Genomic DNA, 19,386 nt, shown 5'->3' with positions numbered 1-19,386 from the left:
TTGGTGGCGGCGGCGAGGTTCGCGGGAGGCAGAGAGGCTATTTGCTTCTTCTTTTTTTTGAGCAGTGGCAGAGGATGTTCGCTGGGCGTTGTCTCCCTAATACAGAGGAGGTGGGCTTCTCTAAAAAAAGGAGGTGGGCTGGGCTTAGTTATAGCTCATGTAGTGACCCGCGCTACCATTACATTGGTAGTGCTAGCGTGGCCTAGCAAACCCACGCTGCTAATATATCTTGACCTGGGGGTCTGGTGTGGCACACTTACCAGTAGCGCGTCCGAGCAAAACCAACGCTACCGCTAAGTTATACCAGTAGCGCGTTTTGTACCAAGCGCTACTGGTACTTACCAGTAGCGTGGGGGCCCAAATAGACGCTACTGGTAAATTTCTATGTATAAGCATTTTCCTAGTAGTGATGCTTTATAATATTTGTCTACAAGAAGCCAATGTCAGCAAATTGACTATGAAGCTGGTCCATTGACCCGGATTTTTCAGAAGAAGTGCCTGGATTTTTTGCATTGGCAAAGTTTGAACATATCTGCTAAAAGAGATTTGCTATGAGTTCATGGGCACGTATCAAGAAGGAAATGACAAGGACTTAAGGATGATCAGGTGCCGGTTCAGATTTTTTTAACCCGGAGCACAACCTATCAAATTTATTCTTGTGTTTATTTTGCAGGATCAGTTTAACATGGATAAATCCAAATTAACTGGGGGCTAATGTTGGGGATATACCCCGCGATATGACCCGGCCGGATATATGACCCGGCTGGGACTTGGCGTTTCATTGGTAACCCGCCAGAGGATTGGCGACTTACGAGTCTGGCGGCTCACTAGTCTGACGACTCATGAGCCTGGGACTCACTGATGACCCCGACAGCGGGTCAGATAAAGGACTAGGCCCAAGGGCCAGAAGGCCGACTCATGTTATGGTGGGCCGACTAAAGAGGAAACTGTAAGGAATATTCCCTTGCAAAGGAAGCAAGACTAGGACTCCACTTGTAATAGAGTAATCCTAATCCTACTATGACTAGTCATGTAACCCGCCCCTTCAACTTATATAAGGAGGGGCAGGGCACCCCAAGAGGGACAAGAAATAATCTCTAAGGCTAGATACAACAAAGGGGAGCCGGCTTATACAGTAACTCCCTCATGAGCATAATGAGACCTAGCCACAAACAGCATGTAGGGTTGTTACCGGATGATGTTTCCCGGGGCCCGAAGCTGTCTAAACCCTTGTCTTGTGTTGCGTCTCTCAATTCCGCTCAAACCCTCTGAAGCTACCACATAGATGCGTTGGCCTCACGACTAAGTCCTCACACTAGGACATCTGCCATGACAAATCCACGACACAAACCCTAGTTCATCTCTTGTATTCAATCTTGTTACTGGAACTATAGATTGGTGCTAGGGGGTGACTAGTAGTGTTGATTACATCTTGTACTTGATTACTATATAGTTTATTTGGTGGAAGATTATATGTTCAGATCCATTATGCTATTGAATACCCCTATGATCATGAGCATGTTTATTATTTGTGAGTAGTTACTTTTGTTCTTGAGGTCACGGAAGAAATCATGTTGCAAGTAATCATCTGAATTTGATATGTGTTCGACATTTTGATAATATGTATGTTGTGATTCCCTTAGTGGTGTCATGTGAACGTTGACTAGATGACACTTCACCATATTTGGGCCTAAGGGAATGCATTGTGGAGTAGTAAATAGATGGTGGGTTGCGAGAGTTACAGAAGCTTAAACCCCAGTTTATGCGTTATTTCGTAAGGGACCGATTGGATCCAAAAGTTTAATGCTATGGTTAGAATTTATTCTTAATAATTTTCTCGTAGTTGCGGATGCTTGCGAGAAGGTTAATCATAAGTAGGAGGTTTGTTCAAGTAAGAACAACACCTAAGCACCGGTCCACCCACATATCAAATTATCAAAGTAGCGAACACAAATTGAACCAACATGACGAAAGTGACTAGATGAAATTCCCATGTACCCTCAAGAATGCTTTGCTTATTATAAGAGACCGTTTTGGCCTGTCCTTTGCCTCAAAAGGGTTGGGCTACCTTGCTGCATAATTATTGCTACTATCTTTACTTCCTTATTACAAATTATCTTGCTATCAAAATACTCGTTACTTACAATTTCAGCACTTGCAGACATTACCTTACTGAAAACTACTTGTCATTTCCTTCTGCTCCTCGTTGGGTTCGACACTCTTACTTATCGAAAAGAGCTACAATTGATCCCCTATACTTGTGGGTCATCAAGGCTATTTTCTGGCGCCGTTGCCGGGGAGGGAAGCGCCTTTGGTTAGTGGAATTCGGTAAGGAAACATTTATATAGTGTGCTGAAATTTATTGTCACTTGTTACTATGGAAAACAATCCTTTGAGGGGTTTGTTCGGGGTATCTTCACCTTGTTCGGAACCACAATTAGCTACACCTCAACCTACTGCACCTACTGAAAATATTGAATATGAAATTCCTTCGGGTATGATAGAACAATTGCTAGCTAATCCTTATGCAGGAGATGGAACTGAACATCCTGATACGCACTTGATATATGTGGAACAAACTTGCAGGCTTACCCAGAGATGAGGTGATGAGAAAGGTTTTCCCTTTATCTTTGAAGGGAAAAGCATTGGCATGGTATAGGCTATGCGGTGATATTGGATCATGGAATTGGAATCGTTTGAAATTGGAGTTCCACAAAAAATTTCATCCTATGCATCTAGTTCATCGTGATCGGAATTATATATATAATTTTTGGCCTCGTGAAGGAGAAAGTATCGCTCTAGCTTGGGGGAGGCTTAAATCAATGTTATATTCATGCCCCAATCATGAGCTCTCAAGAGAAATTATTATTCAGAACTTTCATGCTCGGCTTTCTTGTAATGATCAAACCATGCTTGATACTTCATGTGCTGGTTCTTTTATGAAGAAGACTATTGAATTCTGGTGGGATCTTTTGGAAAGAATTAAATGCAACTCTGAAGATTGGGAACTCGACGAAGGTAAAGCGTCAGGTATTAAACTTAAGTATGATTGTGTTAAATCTTTTATGGATACCGATGATTTTCAAAAGTTCAGCACTAGGACTTGACTCTGAGATAGTAGCCTCCTTTTGTGAATCATTTGCTACTCATGTTGAACTCCCTAAAGAGAAGTGGTTTAAATATCACCCACCTATTAAAGAAGAAATTAAAGAACCGGTACCAGTTAAAGAAGAAACTATACTTTATAATGTTGATCCAGTTGTTCCTTCGCTTATATTGAGAAACCCCCTTTTCCTGTTAGGATAAAGGAGCATGCTAAAGTTTCAACTGTGGTTAACAAAAGCTATATTAGAACACCTAAACCAGATGAACAAATTAAAGTAGAACCTAGCATTTCTATGGTTAAAGATCTCTTGGAGGAAGATATAGATGGGCATGTTATTTACTTCTGTGAAGAAGCTGCTAGAATTGCTGAACCTGATGGAAAAGATAAACATAGACCTGTTGTTGGCATGCCTGTTATTTCAGTTAAAATAGGAGATCACTGTTATCATGGTTTATGTGACATGGGTGCTAGTGTGAGTGCTATTCCATACACCTTATTGATACATCTCCAATGTATCTATAATTTATGAAATATTCATGCTGTTATTTTATCATTCTTGGGTGTTTTACAATCATTTTATAGCAACTTTATATCACTTTTTGGGACTAACCTATTGACCCAGTGCCCAGTGCCAGTTGCAGTTTTTTGCTTGTTTTATACATCGCAGGAAATCAATACCAAACGGAGTCCAAACGCAATGAAACTCCACGGAGATTTTTTATGGACCAGAAGGAACCCAATGGGCCAGAGCTGCACCTGGGGGGTGCCCCAAGGGGGGCACAACCCACCAGGGCGCGCTGGGCCTGGCGCGCCCAGGTGGGTTGTGCCCACCTCGGTGGCCTCCCGCACCCCCTCTTTGCACTATAAATTCCCAAATATTCCGAAACCCATCGGGGTTAACCTAGATCAGAAGTTCCACCGCCGCAAGGTCTCTGTATCCGCAAAAACCAATCTAGACCCCGTTCCGGCACCCTGCCGGAGGGGGGAATCATCTCCGGTGGCCATCTTCATCATCCTGGCGGCCACCACGATGAGGAGGGAGTAGTCCACCCTCGGGGCTGAGGGTTTGTACCAGTAGCTATGTGTTTAATCTCTCTCTCTCTCTCTCGTGATCTATATCATGGGCTTTGTTAATATAGTCGGATCATATGATGTTTCTACCCTCTATACTCTTGTTATGATGAATTGAATCTTTACCCTTTGAAGTTTTGTCTTGTCGGATTGAATATTCAGAGATGAGAACACATGATATATGTCTTGCGGTATGAATACTTGAGGTGACGGTTGGGGTATCTTATTGATTCACTTGACATATGTTATGGCATTCAACTCGCAGATTCCCGCAGTGATATTGGGGTAATCTATGCATAGGGGTTGATGCACGTTTTTCTCTGGTAGAAACTTCGGGGTCTCTTTGTAGTTCTTTGTGTGGATTGAGTATTATGTTTATGAATTTGCGTTTGGACTCCTTTCCAATCCGAATTGGACAAGGGGTGGGGGCAGCGCCCCCCTTTCCCTCTCCCACTCCTTCTCTCTTTCCCCCTTTGCTACTCCGGAAAAGGAAAAAGGAAGGGGAATCCTACTAGGACCAGAGAGTCCTAGTAGGACTCCCCACACTTGGCGCGCCCCTAGGGGGCCGGCCTCCTCCTCCTCCCCTCCTTTATATACGGGGGAGGGGGGCACCCCAAAGACACAACAAGTCTTCTCTTAGCCGTGTGCGGTGCCCCCCTCCATAGTTTAACACCTCGGTCATATCGTCGTAGTGCTTAGGCTAAGCCCTGTGCCGATAACTTCATCATCACCGTCGCCAGGCCGTCGTGCTGACGAAACACTCCCTCGTCCTCAACTGGATCAAGAGCTCGAGGGACGTCATCGTGCTAAACATGTGCTGAACACGATGGTGCCATACGTTCGGTACTTGGATCGGTTGGAACGTGAAGACGTTCGACTACATCAACCGCGTTGCTAAACGCTTCCGCTTTCGATCTACGAGGGTACGTGGACACACTCTCCCGTCTCGTTGCTATGCATCTCCTAGATAGATCTTGCGTGATCGTAGGATTTTTTTTGAAATACTGCGTTCCCCAACATGATGGTGGCTATGCTATGTTGATCAGGCTTGAACATGAGAATGGTATTGTCAGTGTATTGAAGATGTGAGCCCTCCTCCTAGGGATAAGGTGCGATGCTATGCTGGAAAGATGACCTGTTTGCCCAGGCTGGCCCAACAAAGTAGATAAAAGTGTCGACAACAATGTCAAACATCAAAGGGGATATCGGATCCACTTGCCTAAGGCCACATCTATTTCTCAAGAAGGGCCCCACTTCCTCGTTGATGCATATAATAGTTTGTCCTTCCCAGACCACATTTGCATAATGCGGTGAACAAAACTGGTTTGGAAATTTTTGCGAAGCATACCCTCTCTCAAAATCCAGCTTCACAAAGATGGTTTTTTAATTAGATCTCTTAACTTCGTCGATGATTTCATGGAGACAGAAAATGTCCTCAAAGATATGACGTCCCATGATGAACGGCATTTGGCCCCGGTCTACGATTTTGCTAGCAACATGGCCAAGTATAAAAGCATATGTCCTGACCACTAATTTGAGGATCACGTTAACGAGGGCAATGGGCCTATATGGGGTAATTCGGCTGGCCCTTGGAAGTTTTGGAACAAAGCCAAGGATAACGAAATTCAAAAGCGCGACATCCACCGTCCCAGCGTTACCCGAGTGATGACATCTGCTCTATAGGTTCCAAAAATCCTACAATGCTTAAAGCAACAAACATGGAAATCATCCAGTACGAGAGCAATGGAAAACCATCATCATCCTCATTGAAATCCCTCACAAGTGATGGAGAAATTAGACGGTCTATTCATGACAGTTCGATTATACCTACCCTATCCTCTTGAAATCCCTCACAAGTGATGGAGAAATTAGACGGTCTATTCATGATAGTTCGATTATACCTACCCTATCCTTTTGGACCTTCTGATCTATTGGACGATCTACCATGTGATCGGTCCCGTGTTTCCTTTGCATGTTTGAACTTTCGGCATACCAATTGTTTTGTGCATGTTTGTTTTGAATTAACTTCTAACAACATGATAATAATAATGGGAGAAATTGGTTTTTAAATACCCATCATTTTCACCATTTTTTCACTCTCTGTCCTTTTCAAAGGTGAGACAAATATTAGCGCAGGAGCGTTTCAACCAGGGCACCTGCCACCTGGCAAAAGAAGCTCAGGTGTCCGTGGGAATGGCCAATGGCCGCCTTGACCGTCCACTAATCCACCGCGAGACAAAACTACAGAAATATACTACTGGGAGAATAATAATAACACGGGATCCCCACATCACCCAACCCACCTGGTTCCCCTCACGTCGCCGTGCTTCGTTTGCGCGACCACAGCCCGCGAGCCAGCGCGACGAAGCCGGGGGGCGATCCCTCCACCGCCGCCGGCGACCCCATCCCCCGAAGCCGCCGGCGGTACCGGCCCACGCCGCCCTCCGCGATCCCCCACCCGGTTCGTCCTCCCTCCATTTCTAGCCGATGAATGATTGGTGCCGCTTGTTTGGGCCGTTCTGGAATCCCCAGATGCGATTAGCCTCCTGATCCACGAGGTAGGGAATGTGGCGCGGCGCCGTCGGGCCGATGCGGCTCGATTTGGTAGGTTTATTTGATGGCACGGCTCGTTTGATTGCTCGATCCGATTTGGTAGGCTTGTTTGATGGCATGGCTCGTTTGATTTGGGCCCCGTTCGGTGGCGTGGTCGCTTGATTGCGTTTCACTTATTGTTTCCTCTGCTGATCCGTCGGCCATTTCGCCTCGTCCCGGGTTGGAATGCAACCATGAATTTGGTGCTCCGTTCGATGTGGAGTTCGAGGCGATAGATTAGGAAGATCTCAGGTCCAAGGTGCCTGGAATCGGGGACGATTGATGAGCCTAGCGATTTCTGTATACGAATCCCCCATTCATCTCGTTGCACGAATTCCACCATGCCCATTTTCGTTTCCGTGATCACAAGGGAGATCTATACACGTGGGGCGCACCACTACGCTTGCAAACCACACGCACACGCCTACAATTGACAAGAGGCCGGTGACAAATCCGCTTATCTCACGAGATCTGCTACTAATGTGAATATGAGAGTTCGAACCATGGTTGGATTTTCCCACCGACAACTTCAGCGCCTCGTTGAAATGGTGTCTATCTGTCCTGTGCATTCCACAGGTTGTCAGTATTTCATCTTACCTGATCTAAAACCGACGTGTATGTTTTGAGCCTGATATCACATGTCTTTCTGTGCGCTGGCCGGTCAGGTTTCATTGGGGTGGCCTGGCCGAGCCAAGCCAAACCAAGTGTTAAGTCTGTATCGTGGAAGATCGAGGCTGCATTTGGTATTTCGATGGATTATAATAATCCAGCTTAACCAACCAGCTTTTATCGTGGAAGATTGAGGCTGCATTTGGCATTTCGATGGATTATGATAAGCCAGCTTATCCAACCAGCTTTTGTCTATTTTGTTGTTTCTGTAACCAACATATCTCTAGTTTTGTGCTTTCCACAGCAGATTATAAAATAAACTCAGGTCTACTACAGTTCAGTAACCACAATCTGAGCCTGAGTTGGCTTATTACGTTCTGCTGGTCTTTTCATGCACCTGTAGAATATTTCCTGCCAGGGTGAAAACACTATGGAATGTTTCTGCCTCAGCCCATTCTGGGCAAAAAGGGAATCAGCGAGTTTTTTCATAAACAGAAACTGAGACGGCTTGTGTGGTATTTTGTTGTTATGATGCAGAAGGTAGAAACGTATGCACAATTTTATACTACTTTGTAGTGAATCCCTGCCAATTGAACTAGATTTTTTTTGTTTGCACAGTTGAAGGGTTTTTTGCTGTCAGACTAACATTTGCTTTCATATATTTGTCTCCTACACAATTTGACACTATCTGCTTCTGTATCTGTTTCTAGCATTTCCGTATGTGTTTCCACTAACGCTAAAAATAATAAGCAAATGAGACTAGGCAGATGGGCACTATGGATCCATTGTCTATATGCCAGCTGACATATGTGTTTTATCTTGAGTTACATATGTGTGCAAATTTTGCGCAAGTTTAGTTTTTGCCAAAAATGAGAATGCATGGAAGCTATTTGATGAATGAAATATCTGATCTTGGCATCTTAAACTCCCAAACTGTTACGGGCTTACGGCCCAAAACTAGCTATCTTGTATGCTTTAAATTTTATTATAATAACTAGGCTACCTGATGTTGTGCTGAGGGCCTGGAGTCCGACTTGTCATGCATCGTGAAGATGCATTCTCGTGAGAGAAAAATAAAAAATATTATCATGTTTGCAACTTGAAAATGGTTACGAACGTTTTACTGTGGCCTTTTATTTTGATTTTAAATTCGATTATTGACTCCCCCTTCTATGTTTTGTGCAGGCACAGAAATCTTTTTTGTTGTTGTGAGTTATCCGAAGTTCGCTTCAAACATGAGTGCTGCTAATCGTTCCCAACCCATCAAGTTGAACAGGCCTGTCGTAGGTGCGTCACATATTCTAGCTACTACATTATATGCCATATCTCATATTATTATTCTAGAACCATAGGAGGTCCTGATAACTGATATATCAGATGCAAGTTCTTCACGAATTTTTACTATTTTTTTCCAGGCAAAGCACGAAAGTTGAAGGATCTCATGCTGAAAAGTGACAATCGAGTGTGTGCTGATTGTAGTGCACCTGACCCCAAATGGGCGTAAGTGCCTTTGTTGCACAGATTAAGGCATCAATTATATACATACACTTGTCTTGTTTTCCATGTCAAAAGAGAGATGTGTTGTACTCCCTTTGTTTCTTTTAAGACAAAACTTATATGCGGAGTAAAAAGAAACGTTGGGAGTATATATTTTCTACAGAATGATTATTCATTTTACATAGATAAATTGTACAGTAGGTTTGTTATGCGACATACACATAGTTCTTAAATCATACTCGTGGTGCATAATACAGTGCCAGCACACTGAAGCTAGGAACCTTCGTTTGATCTTGCATTGCTTCTATCTTAACCTTACCTCTGTGCATTCAGGTCTTCTAATATCGGAGTATTTCTTTGCTTAAAATGTGGAGACGTCCACAGGGCCCTTGGACAAGACATTTCAAACGTAATTTATCACATCAATAAATTTCTTCTCACTTTTGTCTCTCCCGACTAATTCCACTAATAGGCCTATGTGGATCTTATTTCATTATTTTCCTGGTTGTACCTAATATGTAAGGACACATTCAATTTATCTTTATTCTTCACCTGTTCTTTGTGTCAGGTTTTGTCTTTAACTTTGGATGATTGGTCTGATAGTGATATTGACTCCATGATTGAGGTTGGTGGAAACTCATATGCAAATTCAATTTATGAGGCTTTTCTTCCAAAAGATCACCCAAAACCTAAACCAGACTCACCAATGGAATATCGTACCAAATTTATAAGGTGGTAATTGCTCCACTTCACACTCTCTGATGTCATCAGGATTTCAGTATTAATCTTTTATCTTTCTTAATTAATATACAGAGCCAAGTATGAAACACAAGATTTTCTGAAGCCAAGTTTGCGCATTAGCTCAAAGGCAGGTTTAGAATCTACCAATTCTCTGAACAGTGTGGATAATAGTTTCTCTAGCACTTCAAGGAAGCATGCCCCAGTAAGTTTTCGTGCTGAATCATAGATGATACAGTTGTACAGATTTATGCAACTCTTTCTTTCTTGTGCTGGAAAGATTGAGCATATCTGATTGAAGCTGCATTACTGTAATCAATCTTACCCTTACAAATGGTCACAGGAAGATACAAGAGAATTTGTTGGACAACTGAACATTACAGTGGTAAAAGGTTCTGGGTTGGCGGTCAGAGATATGCTTACAAGTGATCCTTATGTTGTTTTAAGTCTTGGAGAGCAGGTAAAGTTTCATTTCCTTGTCACTTGCTAGGATTAATGCCCATGGCATCATCTTTTGGTCAAAATGTAATCTGTGTTTGTTACGGTGACCTGTTCTGAAAACATCAACTATTGGGTTCTAAATGCAGAAGGCTCAAACAACAGTTAAAGCGAGTGACCTGAACCCGGTATGGAATGAGGTTCTTAATCTATCAGTTCCTCGAAATTATGGACCTTTAAAACTTGTAAGTTTGATGGAACTATTCACTCTAGATTTTTTTTTTTGCTTCTCTTCACATGCAACTCATGTAATAGTGAAGCACATACGAGGTATCAATGATTGAAGTTATGTAAAACAACAGTAAACCTTACTGTATTTGCCCTGATTTCAATTATATAGAGTGAAGTGCTTCCTAGGTCCTCGAACTATTTTGAAGGTGTCATATAGGTCCTCAAACTATGAACAGTGTCATCTAGGTCCTAAAAAATCCTTGAAGTGCAATAAGTGTGTGTATATGTGACACCTCTAAAATAGATCAAGGACCTACGTGACACTTTTGAAATAGTTTGAGGACCTGGATGACACATATTGCACTTTGAGGACCTAGATGGCGATTTTCATAGTTCGAGGACCTACATGACACTTCTGAAATAGTTTGAGGACCTATAGTCAATTATATATAAGCAGATTTTAACTATTGCAAACCTAGTTAACTATTAGTACTTGATTAATGCCAAAATAAAGAGTTTAATAAATAGCTGGCTCGATCACATTAACATTCCCATATTTCAACTGCAACATACCTTGTCGATAAGTTTCTGTTGCATCATCAGTTATGGACATGTGCCTTAGTTAGTGAACCAACTACGAGACGAAGGGATGATTCCATGATGAAGAGCACCTTATGAACATCATCATTTTTGTCAAGATTTCTGTGCAGTGGAAGGGCAAAGATTCATATATTTGCTTCCTTATTACTTCAGATGCATTTAACTGTAGTCCACTTGTCCGACTGGAAAACTTTGTGTCCAATGGGCTGGTATGGTATGGTAGGGTACACATGTTTGAATATCTTATGATGTTACCAAATTGTAGTTGTCGACAGAGATTTCATGATGTCTCAAATGATAGCTCATCATTGAAGCACACACATATGTGAGAAAAGAAACTCTTCAATAAATTCATGTAGTCCTTGCGAACAGTAACAAATCAGGCAAGACAATGTTTTTTTCCTCACTCCCTGATACAATCTTACTGTTTCCAGGAAGTGTATGATCACGACACTTTTTCTGCTGACGATATCATGGGGGAAGCAGAGATAGATCTGAAGCCAATGATCACAGCTGCTATGGCCTTTGGAGACCCGTCGCGTCACGCGGACATGCAAATTGGAAGGTGGTTCATGACCAGAGACAATTGCCTGTTGAGCGACAGCATTGTCAATATTTCGTCGGGAAAGGTAAAACAGGAAGTTTACCTAAAGCTGCAGAACGTAGAATCAGGTGAGATGGAGTTAGAACTGGAATGGGCTCGTCTAGATTAAATAAGCCTCGCTGTATCCCTGTCAAAGTTAACTCAGAAAGCATAAATGCTTTGTAATTTATGCTGGATGGCTTCGAAACCTATCTAGTTACCGAAGCTTAGCTTTTCCTCATGGCCGAAATGTGTAAAAATGAAGGCTGTACAATGTCTTGTAATTTGTCCATGTGATTCGGCATGTTGTATTGTCACATTAAAAGGACGCATGTATCGTGCAGAGATGAAGCTAAAACTCTTGTGTTTGCTAATGTCACATTGGTGCTTAAAATATCTCTGGCGTGTTCCCCTTTGAATTATATCTTTCCCATTTATACATATCCTAGCTAAGTAGAGATTATTAATTTTGGCTCAGTTGGTCGCAGCTAGCTTCTCTCGGGGCCGAACACCCCCATGGCAGAGCCAACGGAGGCGAAGCCGCAGGCGACCAGGCAGCCGGCGCTGAAGGCCTGGATGGCGAGCCACCGCCCCGTCCACGGCGCCACCTTGCCCTGCGCGAGGTACATCTGGACGGGGAAGTGGATGGCCAGCGGCCAGAAGGTGAAGGCGCCGATGAGCCCCACCACCTGGTTGAAGTAGGGGAACCACACGGCCACCGCCGTCGCCGCCGCCACGTTCGCCGTGCGGAAGCACAGCCTGGACACGCTCACGCGCCCGAGCAGCGGCACCTCCGCGTCGACGACGCCGGCGCCGAACCGCCGCTCCACGAGCGCGAACATGGGCTGCGCGTACACCTGGTAGCCGCCGAGGAGGTGGAGGACGACGCAGAGGTTGGCGAGGCCGACGAGCCAGTAGGGCCCCCTAAGCCGGTGAGGAGGTTCCCTGGGGTGCCGTCCCCGAACGCCGCGTAGCCGAAGCACCCGCAGCCGAGGTAGAAGAAGGTGGTGACCGCGATGCTCGCCCTCGACGCCGCCTTCATCGTCTCGCTCTCCGCCGGCGGCGACCTCAGCGTGTCCTCGATCTCCAGCAGCACCAGGGAGAACGGGTAGGCGAAGGCGATGTCGCCGAGGGCCTGCGCCACGCGCCACACCTTCTGCGCCGGGGACACCAGGGAAACGCCTCCGATCGCCCCCTTGATCACTCCGTTCTCTGAAAGAAACCGATGAGCTAGCCGTCGTCAGAATCATTTGCCTTTTGCAAGTCTCATTGTACGCACGTGTCCGTGTGGCGGGAGCATATTGTGCTATGGCTTTTTGTACCGATCACTTTGGCCGCGCCGAGGCCGAGGCCGATGAAGGAGTAGGAGAAGGACATGACGGCGGCGAAGACGGAGAGCCACGCCATGCTGTGGAAGTCCGGTATCTGCGACAGCGCCACCTGCGCCAGGCCGAACAGGAGCATGTAGTAGGCTTCCGATGACCCGCCGGCGCCGGCGGCGCAGCACGGCGCGCCTTCGCCTTCCCTGTGGTAGCAGTTGGCTCTCTCAATCGCCCTGCAAAATAAGAGTTGGCCAACAAATCACAAATCCACCCGCCCAAAAAAGAAAAGAGAAAAAGTAATCACAAGTTTATTACTACCTCATGCTAGCGGCCGCGGTGAGAGTGTACACCACACTGTTCCCAAACAGGCTGAAGCCGAGGAAAAACCCGCTCAACATCTGGCTCTTCTTGCCTAGGTAGAGCCTGACGGCGTCGACGTAAGACCTGTTCCTGACGGCGGCGCCGCGCTCCGGGTCGCGGGAGATGTAGCAGTCGGCGAGCAGGGAGGACTGCACCACGGTCACCCCGGCGAAGAGCACCATGGCCGCCGGCCCCCCGACCCAGCCGAGCTGCGCCACGCTCCACGCCAGCGACAGCACGCCGGAGCCTATCACCGCCGTGATGACGTGCGCCATCGCCGTCCATACCGTGCCTGTCAAGGAAAACTTTTCCGTCGGTGGAATGCACACGTAGACAATTAGACATCATGCCTATTGTCTAGCCGTGCAAGCAAGCGACGGCTCACGCCGGGGTATGAGGTCATCCCGAGAGGGGCACGCGCAGCAGCAGTTGTGATGTGTTTGGAATTGTGGTTATGCTTTCGCGTCGCTGTTGTGGCCGGCCAGGCCCAGAGTGGAACCCACTGTCATCACTGACAGGGACCGGCAGCTACCTAGTTTCTCGCTGAGACCTAAGCACCGTCGAACTGGATGTGTTATGGCCATGAAATGAATGGGTGCCCTCTACATGTTTTGAGTATGCCATGGCAGATTTTTGGGGGTGTTTACCAGCATGTAGATCAAGATAGTTCATGGATCATGTGGAACAACAAACTATATGGCCGGCCGGCTGGATGTACAGTGCAAAGAACACATCAAAACCAGAAGTTTCAGACATGGGGCCGGGTTTGGAACTTGGAAGCTCATGACATAGAGTCTCACGAATCATCTGGTATAAAAGCAAGGTATGTAATTACAATCTTGATGCAGGGACTTACCGGTTCTTTTCACCGGATGCTCCTCGGAGGAATTATCAGAAGAGGATTCTGAGAGCTTCCGAAGCAGCGGCTCTGCTTGGCGATCGCCTCTTCCTCCTCCCCCTCCTCCCATGGCTTCGCTATCTTCTCCTATGCCCTCTTTGTGACAATTGTCCAAGAGACTTGGCTTGTGCATATCAGCTTCATTATATAACTAAGGAGAAAATAAATCCCTTGTACTGGTGGGTTTGGTAGTTCAAAACCACAAAGCAACACAGAATTGTACAGTACGTCACTAGTGGTGTGCTGATGGCGGGCACCTTGGCCTGTCCCATTCCGGAGTCCACCACACCACAGTTGGATAGCACTCCCTCCATGCGAAAAGTGGAAGCAGCGACCGAGCTCCACAGAGCTCTTTATTTTTCTTTCAACGAAAATACTTTTTCACACTTCAAAAAAATCTGAAAAAAGTATACACATAGACATATGTTTGTAGTATACATGTGTAAATTTTCATAAACATATATGTTAATATGTGATGTATACAAAAAAGACAAATACATGAAGTAAAATATGCCTTTTCCTTTTTGTTTTTGGGACTGATATTTGTCTTTTTTGTGTAGCATGCAAATAGTCAAATTAGTTGATGAAATTTTATACATATTTGAGGAACATGCATATGTATTTATAGAAAAAGATTTGACATTTTTTGAAACTTTTAAATATATTTTGATTTTTTTGGTAAAACAGGCTCCCTGGAGCCCGGTCTCTGCGACGCCTCTCTCTCCTTCCATGTTTCTACTTCGTACTAACTTTAGTACTTCCTTTGTAAAGAAATATAAAAATATTTAAATCACTAGATAATAATCTAAACGCTCTTATATTTATTTACGAAAAAATAGAAAATTAATATAAAGTTGAGGCATTTATTTTGATACGGAGGGAGTATCAAAGGCAGTGGGACCTAGCGAGCCTCCTCTACCGTTTGATGAAAAATCGGTCTAGTGGACTATGTACTGAAAAAACAACCTTTTTCTAGTGGACTCCGTACAGTCACCAACATATCACTCATTCATCATCAATTTGGAAGAGCGAGCTTGGTCAGGTATCAAATATTCCAATGCTACCCTTACGCTAGACACCGTATCCATCCCTGGATCGATGAGATCAGTTAATGGACACTCATGAGGGAGCCAATCATTCAACCTTATCCACATACATTTCAAAGCGGATTTCAACAAACCAAATGAAATTCATACAAACCAGACAAACACATTTACATTTCTGACATATTTTAACTAAACTATGGCGGATTCTAACCTAGTCTATCATCGGCCTTGACATAGCCTGTTTCCCACGACATGTCTTCCTATGTCCAAACAAAAAGCTCACTAGACCGTCGCAAGCTTGGTCAGGTATCAAATATTCCAATGCTTGCTTAGGGCATCTCCACTGTTGACACTTACACTGGACACCGTTCCATCCCTGGATCGATGAGATTAGTTTAATGAACACTGATGAGGGAGTCGACCATTTAACCTTCCGCATACATTTCAAAGCGGATTTCAATAAACCAAAGGAAATTCATGTAAACCGGAAGAACACATTTACATCCCTGACATATTTTAACTAAACTATGGCGGATTTTAACCTAGTCTATCGTCGGCCGCGAAAGAGCTTGTTTCGAACGACATGTCTTCCCTATGTCCGACAACAAGCTCACTGGACCGTCACCAGCCCCAGAGCTAAATGCTTCAGCACGAGGGGAAGAATAGCCTCTACCTCCGCGAAGCACGGATGAACGGATGGTTTTTGGGCGAGGGAACACAGTCGTGGTGGCCTACGCCCCCGCGAAGCGGGCAAGTCACCGACTGTGACGCCCGACAAGACAGTGGCGGTGGCCTTCCTAGGACACAAGAAGCGACGGCCTCCCATGGTCTACTTTTCCTTGCTATCGGCGGCAGCCACGGACATGCCGGCTTCGTCGACGTGGCGGCGGGGTGTGGCCGACGCAGAGCTGGCGATGTCATCGATGTGCTCCAGTCAAATTCCTCTGCCGCCACGTCAATCTTCATGAACATGGCTTCTTTCTCTGCCTGCAGGGACCTGTGTGCGATCGCTCGTGGCGGATTTCACTGGTCGCTGCGTAGGACAGAAGCATCACCTTCTGCTCGTCCACGTTCGCTACGATGCACGTGCCGATGATTTGCTCTTCTTCATGCCAGTGCTCGTCGAGGATGCGGAGGCTGTCGGGGATATACTCCGCGGTATGACCGGTCGGAAATATGACCTGACCGGACTTGGCGGTTTACTTGAGACCCGGTTGACACTTGGCGATTCACTGGCGACCCGCCCTGACCAGACGGTTTACAAGCAACCTGCCTGAACATTATGACTCACTGGTAACCCGGTGGGCGGGACAGACGGATGACAAGGCCCAAGGCCCAGAAGGCCGGTTTATATTAATGGTGGGCCGGTTTAAGAGGAAAGGCGTGAAGAATATTTACCTTACAAGGAGTTAAGACCCGGACTTGTATCCGGTTTGTACTAGAAGGTAGACTAGTCCTAATCCTAATAGGACTCCACATGTAACCCGCCCCTTCAACTTATATAAGGAGGGGCAGGGCTCCCCAAGAGGGACAAGAAGAAGAAAAAAACTCTAGGGCTAGACACAAAGAGCCGGCTTACCGGCGACTCCCTCATGATCATAATGAGACCTAGCCACAAACATCATGTAGGGTTATTACCGGACGATATTTCCCGGGGCCCGAAGCTGTCTAAATCCTTGGCTTATGTTGCGCCTCTCGATTCCGCCCAACCCCTCTCAAGCTACCACATAGATGCGTTGGCCTCGCGACTAAGTCCTCACACTAAGGACATCTACTGTGACAAATCCACAACAGAGGTTGTACCTCTGGTCGGCGTGCGCCTGCCGAAACGCGACCTCTTGTTCTTCCAACACCAAGACGGCGCAGTGTTCCCATGCCTTGCCAATGGTGATGGCGGCCTAGACCGACGAGGGCGGTGGCGCCAGCTTGTCCGCGTTGCTAACCTCTGGAGAGCTCACTGACAAGCCAAACTTTATAATGTTGTCTCAGCGGGTCACCCAGCCGACTGCAGTGCGGGAGAGTTCCTTCTTCTGCTCGCCGGAGGGGCCGCCCCATAGGGCTTTGGAGCTCAAGACCATGACGGGGGTGGTGCAAGGAGGAGATGGAGAGTGGAGGTGTGTTTTGGCAATTGCCCAGTGCCTAGCCACATTTAAATAATAGGCGGATGCTAGACGCCAAGCGGCGGGGTGTTTAATGCCGACCGGCATGCGGACGGACGTATGGCACTCGGGGAGCCATTGTAGGTTCCTGTAGGATCGAAAGTAGGTCTAGAGGGGGGGGGGTGATTAGACTACTTGACTAAATAAAAATCTAGCCTTTTCCCAAATTTATGTCTTGGCAGATTTTAGCAACTTAGCACAATTCAAGCAATCAACCTACACATGTAATTCTAAGAGTATAGCAGCGGAATGTAAACCATTGCATATGAAGGTAAATGGAAGGGTTTGGAGAAGGCAAACGCAATGTAGACACGGAGATTTTTGGCGTGGTTCCGATAGGTGGTGCTATCGTACATCCACGTTGATGGAGGCTTCAACCCATGAAGGGTAACGGTTGCGCGAGTCCACGGAGGGCTCCACCGATGAAGGGTCCACGAAGAAGCAACCTTGTCTATCCCACCATGGCCATCGCCCACGAAGGACTTGCCTCACTTGGGTAGATCTTCACGAAGTAGGCGATCTCCTTGCCCTTACAAACTCCTTGGTTCAACTCCACAATCTTGACGGATGAGGGAGTCCTGGATTAGGGGGTCCTCGGGTGACTGGCCTATTCAATATGGGCCGGACTGATGGGCCGTGAAGATAAAAGCCGAAGATTATCTCCCGTGTCCGGGTAGGACTCCTGTATGCGTGAACGACAAGTTTTGGTGTCCGGATGTATTATTTCCTTCCACTGCAAACCGACTTTGTACAACCATAGCCCCTCCGATGTGTATATAAACCGGAGGGTTTAGTCCATGGAGGCGGTGAGAATATTCATAGGCTAGACAGCTAGGGTTTAGCCATTATGATCTCGGGGTAGATCAACTCTTGTAACCCCTATACTCATTGAATATAATCAAGCAGGACGTAGGGTTTACCTCCTTTAAGGGAGCCCGAACCTGGGTAAACATCGTGTCCCCATCGTCCCTTGTTACTATCGATCCTCAGACACACAGTTCGGGACCCCCTACCCGAGATCTTCCGGTTTTGACACCAACATTGGTGCTTTCATTGAGAGTTCCATTGTGTTGTCAATAGAAGGATCGTTGGATCGCCTTGTCATCAACGATGATATCACTTCTGGAAGGAGCCTAACTTCAGGACAAGTCCTCCAGCTCGGCGGTTTCACCGTGGGTGCCTGTACAGCCATCAAGCCGACGGCGCCCCCCGTGATCGCCAAACATCACCTCCGCATCGGTCTCCAACACTCCGAAAAGATGGATCCGACAGACATCTCGTCCTTAAACGAGCTGTTAGATCGCATCGCCGCCCTGGGGATTTCAACAGATTATGATCGGATCGGGCTTAAACTTGACCAGAGGGAAATCAATCTCCCGCCGATCACTCACCTGGTGGTGGTCGTCGAGGAACGAGACAAGAACACTTCTTCCCCTAAGTTAAAAACCACCTATGTTCGGATCTCCGAACCCATCGAACCAGATACTTTTCCTTCGGAGGAGACCTCACGTCCCCCAAACTCAGGGTCAGACTTAGGGCCCGGGGAGCACTTGGATCTTCCCGGACCTGAGCCTGCGACCTCGGAGATTTTACAAGCTCCGAACACAATTTTGGGCCGTGATTCAAGTTTTAGCCTACCCGCCTACCACAACCAATACTCTCCAAGCAATTCAAGACCTCCAGACATATATGACCTGATGTATGTACGGCAGCAACCTCAGGAAACGGTCCATCACTTTTGGGCCAGGTTTCTACTTGTCAAAAAGAAGATTAAAGATTTTTGCGACAATGCGGTCTCGGTTTTTCATCACAATTGCAACGATGAGGGAATTCAGAATGCCCTCGACCGTCGTTGCATACAGAGTTTCACGGAACTATCATAGTACGGAAGTACTGCTCGATGGAAAGCACATGGAAGGCCCAAAAAACCCAATTGGAACCTGCTGCCTTTAAGCAGTGCACTGCCCGGGCAAAACGGGTACACCCTTATGAGGCATCCGATCATAAGCCCCTTGGAAAAAATAAACCCTTTGCGGGACACAGGTCCATTCTTGACGAACTCCTCGACAAACCCTGTCAGATACATGCAACGCCGAGCACCGAACCAACTCATAGCCTGTTGGCATGTTGGGTACT

The 19,386-nt window shown here is 46.2% G+C and overlaps 1 protein-coding gene and 1 pseudogene across 2 annotated transcripts; one reads left to right on the top strand and one right to left on the bottom strand.

The window, feature by feature from the left end:
* Nucleotides 1-6,355: 6,355 nt before the first annotated feature.
* Nucleotides 6,356-11,859, top strand: LOC109735641 (ADP-ribosylation factor GTPase-activating protein AGD12). Of its 2 annotated transcripts, none has more exons than XR_012187988.1 (9): nucleotides 6,356-6,638; nucleotides 8,564-8,665; nucleotides 8,794-8,878; nucleotides 9,209-9,284; nucleotides 9,444-9,607; nucleotides 9,689-9,818; nucleotides 9,957-10,073; nucleotides 10,201-11,207; nucleotides 11,317-11,859. XR_012187988.1 is itself a non-coding variant. In XM_020294855.3 (9 exons), the coding sequence occupies exons 1-9, from the start codon at nucleotides 6,371-6,373 to the stop codon at nucleotides 11,593-11,595; spliced, it is 1,317 nt and encodes a 438-aa protein (XP_020150444.2). In that variant the 5' UTR covers nucleotides 6,356-6,370; the 3' UTR covers nucleotides 11,596-11,859. The 2 variants fall into 2 exon arrangements, 1 of the variants encoding a protein (XP_020150444.2); XM_020294855.3 differs by having other exon boundaries at nucleotides 10,201-10,296.
* LOC109735640 (probable amino acid permease 7) lies at nucleotides 11,802-14,310 on the bottom strand (annotated as a pseudogene).
* Nucleotides 14,311-19,386: the final 5,076 nt, after the last annotated feature.

The sequence above is a fragment of the Aegilops tauschii genome, chromosome 6 (genome assembly GCF_002575655.3).
Source record: "Aegilops tauschii subsp. strangulata cultivar AL8/78 chromosome 6, Aet v6.0, whole genome shotgun sequence".
Classification (NCBI taxonomy): Eukaryota; Viridiplantae; Streptophyta; class Magnoliopsida; order Poales; family Poaceae; genus Aegilops; species Aegilops tauschii.
The sequence above is the reverse complement of the archived record's forward strand: the minus strand, read 5'-3'. Positions and strand labels throughout refer to the sequence as shown.

Bases quoted from the DNA above. Each gene is read 5' to 3' on its own strand.
- LOC109735641 (XM_020294855.3), top strand. From the start codon at position 6,371: ATGGCCAATGGCCGCCTTGACCGTCCACTAATCCACCGCGAGACAAAA. The intron at 9,608-9,688 runs GTGGTAATTGCT...ATTAATATACAG, and splicing joins TATCGTACCAAATTTATAAG to AGCCAAGTATGAAACACAAG. The intron at 10,297-11,316 runs GTAAGTTTGATG...TACTGTTTCCAG, and splicing joins ATTATGGACCTTTAAAACTT to GAAGTGTATGATCACGACAC.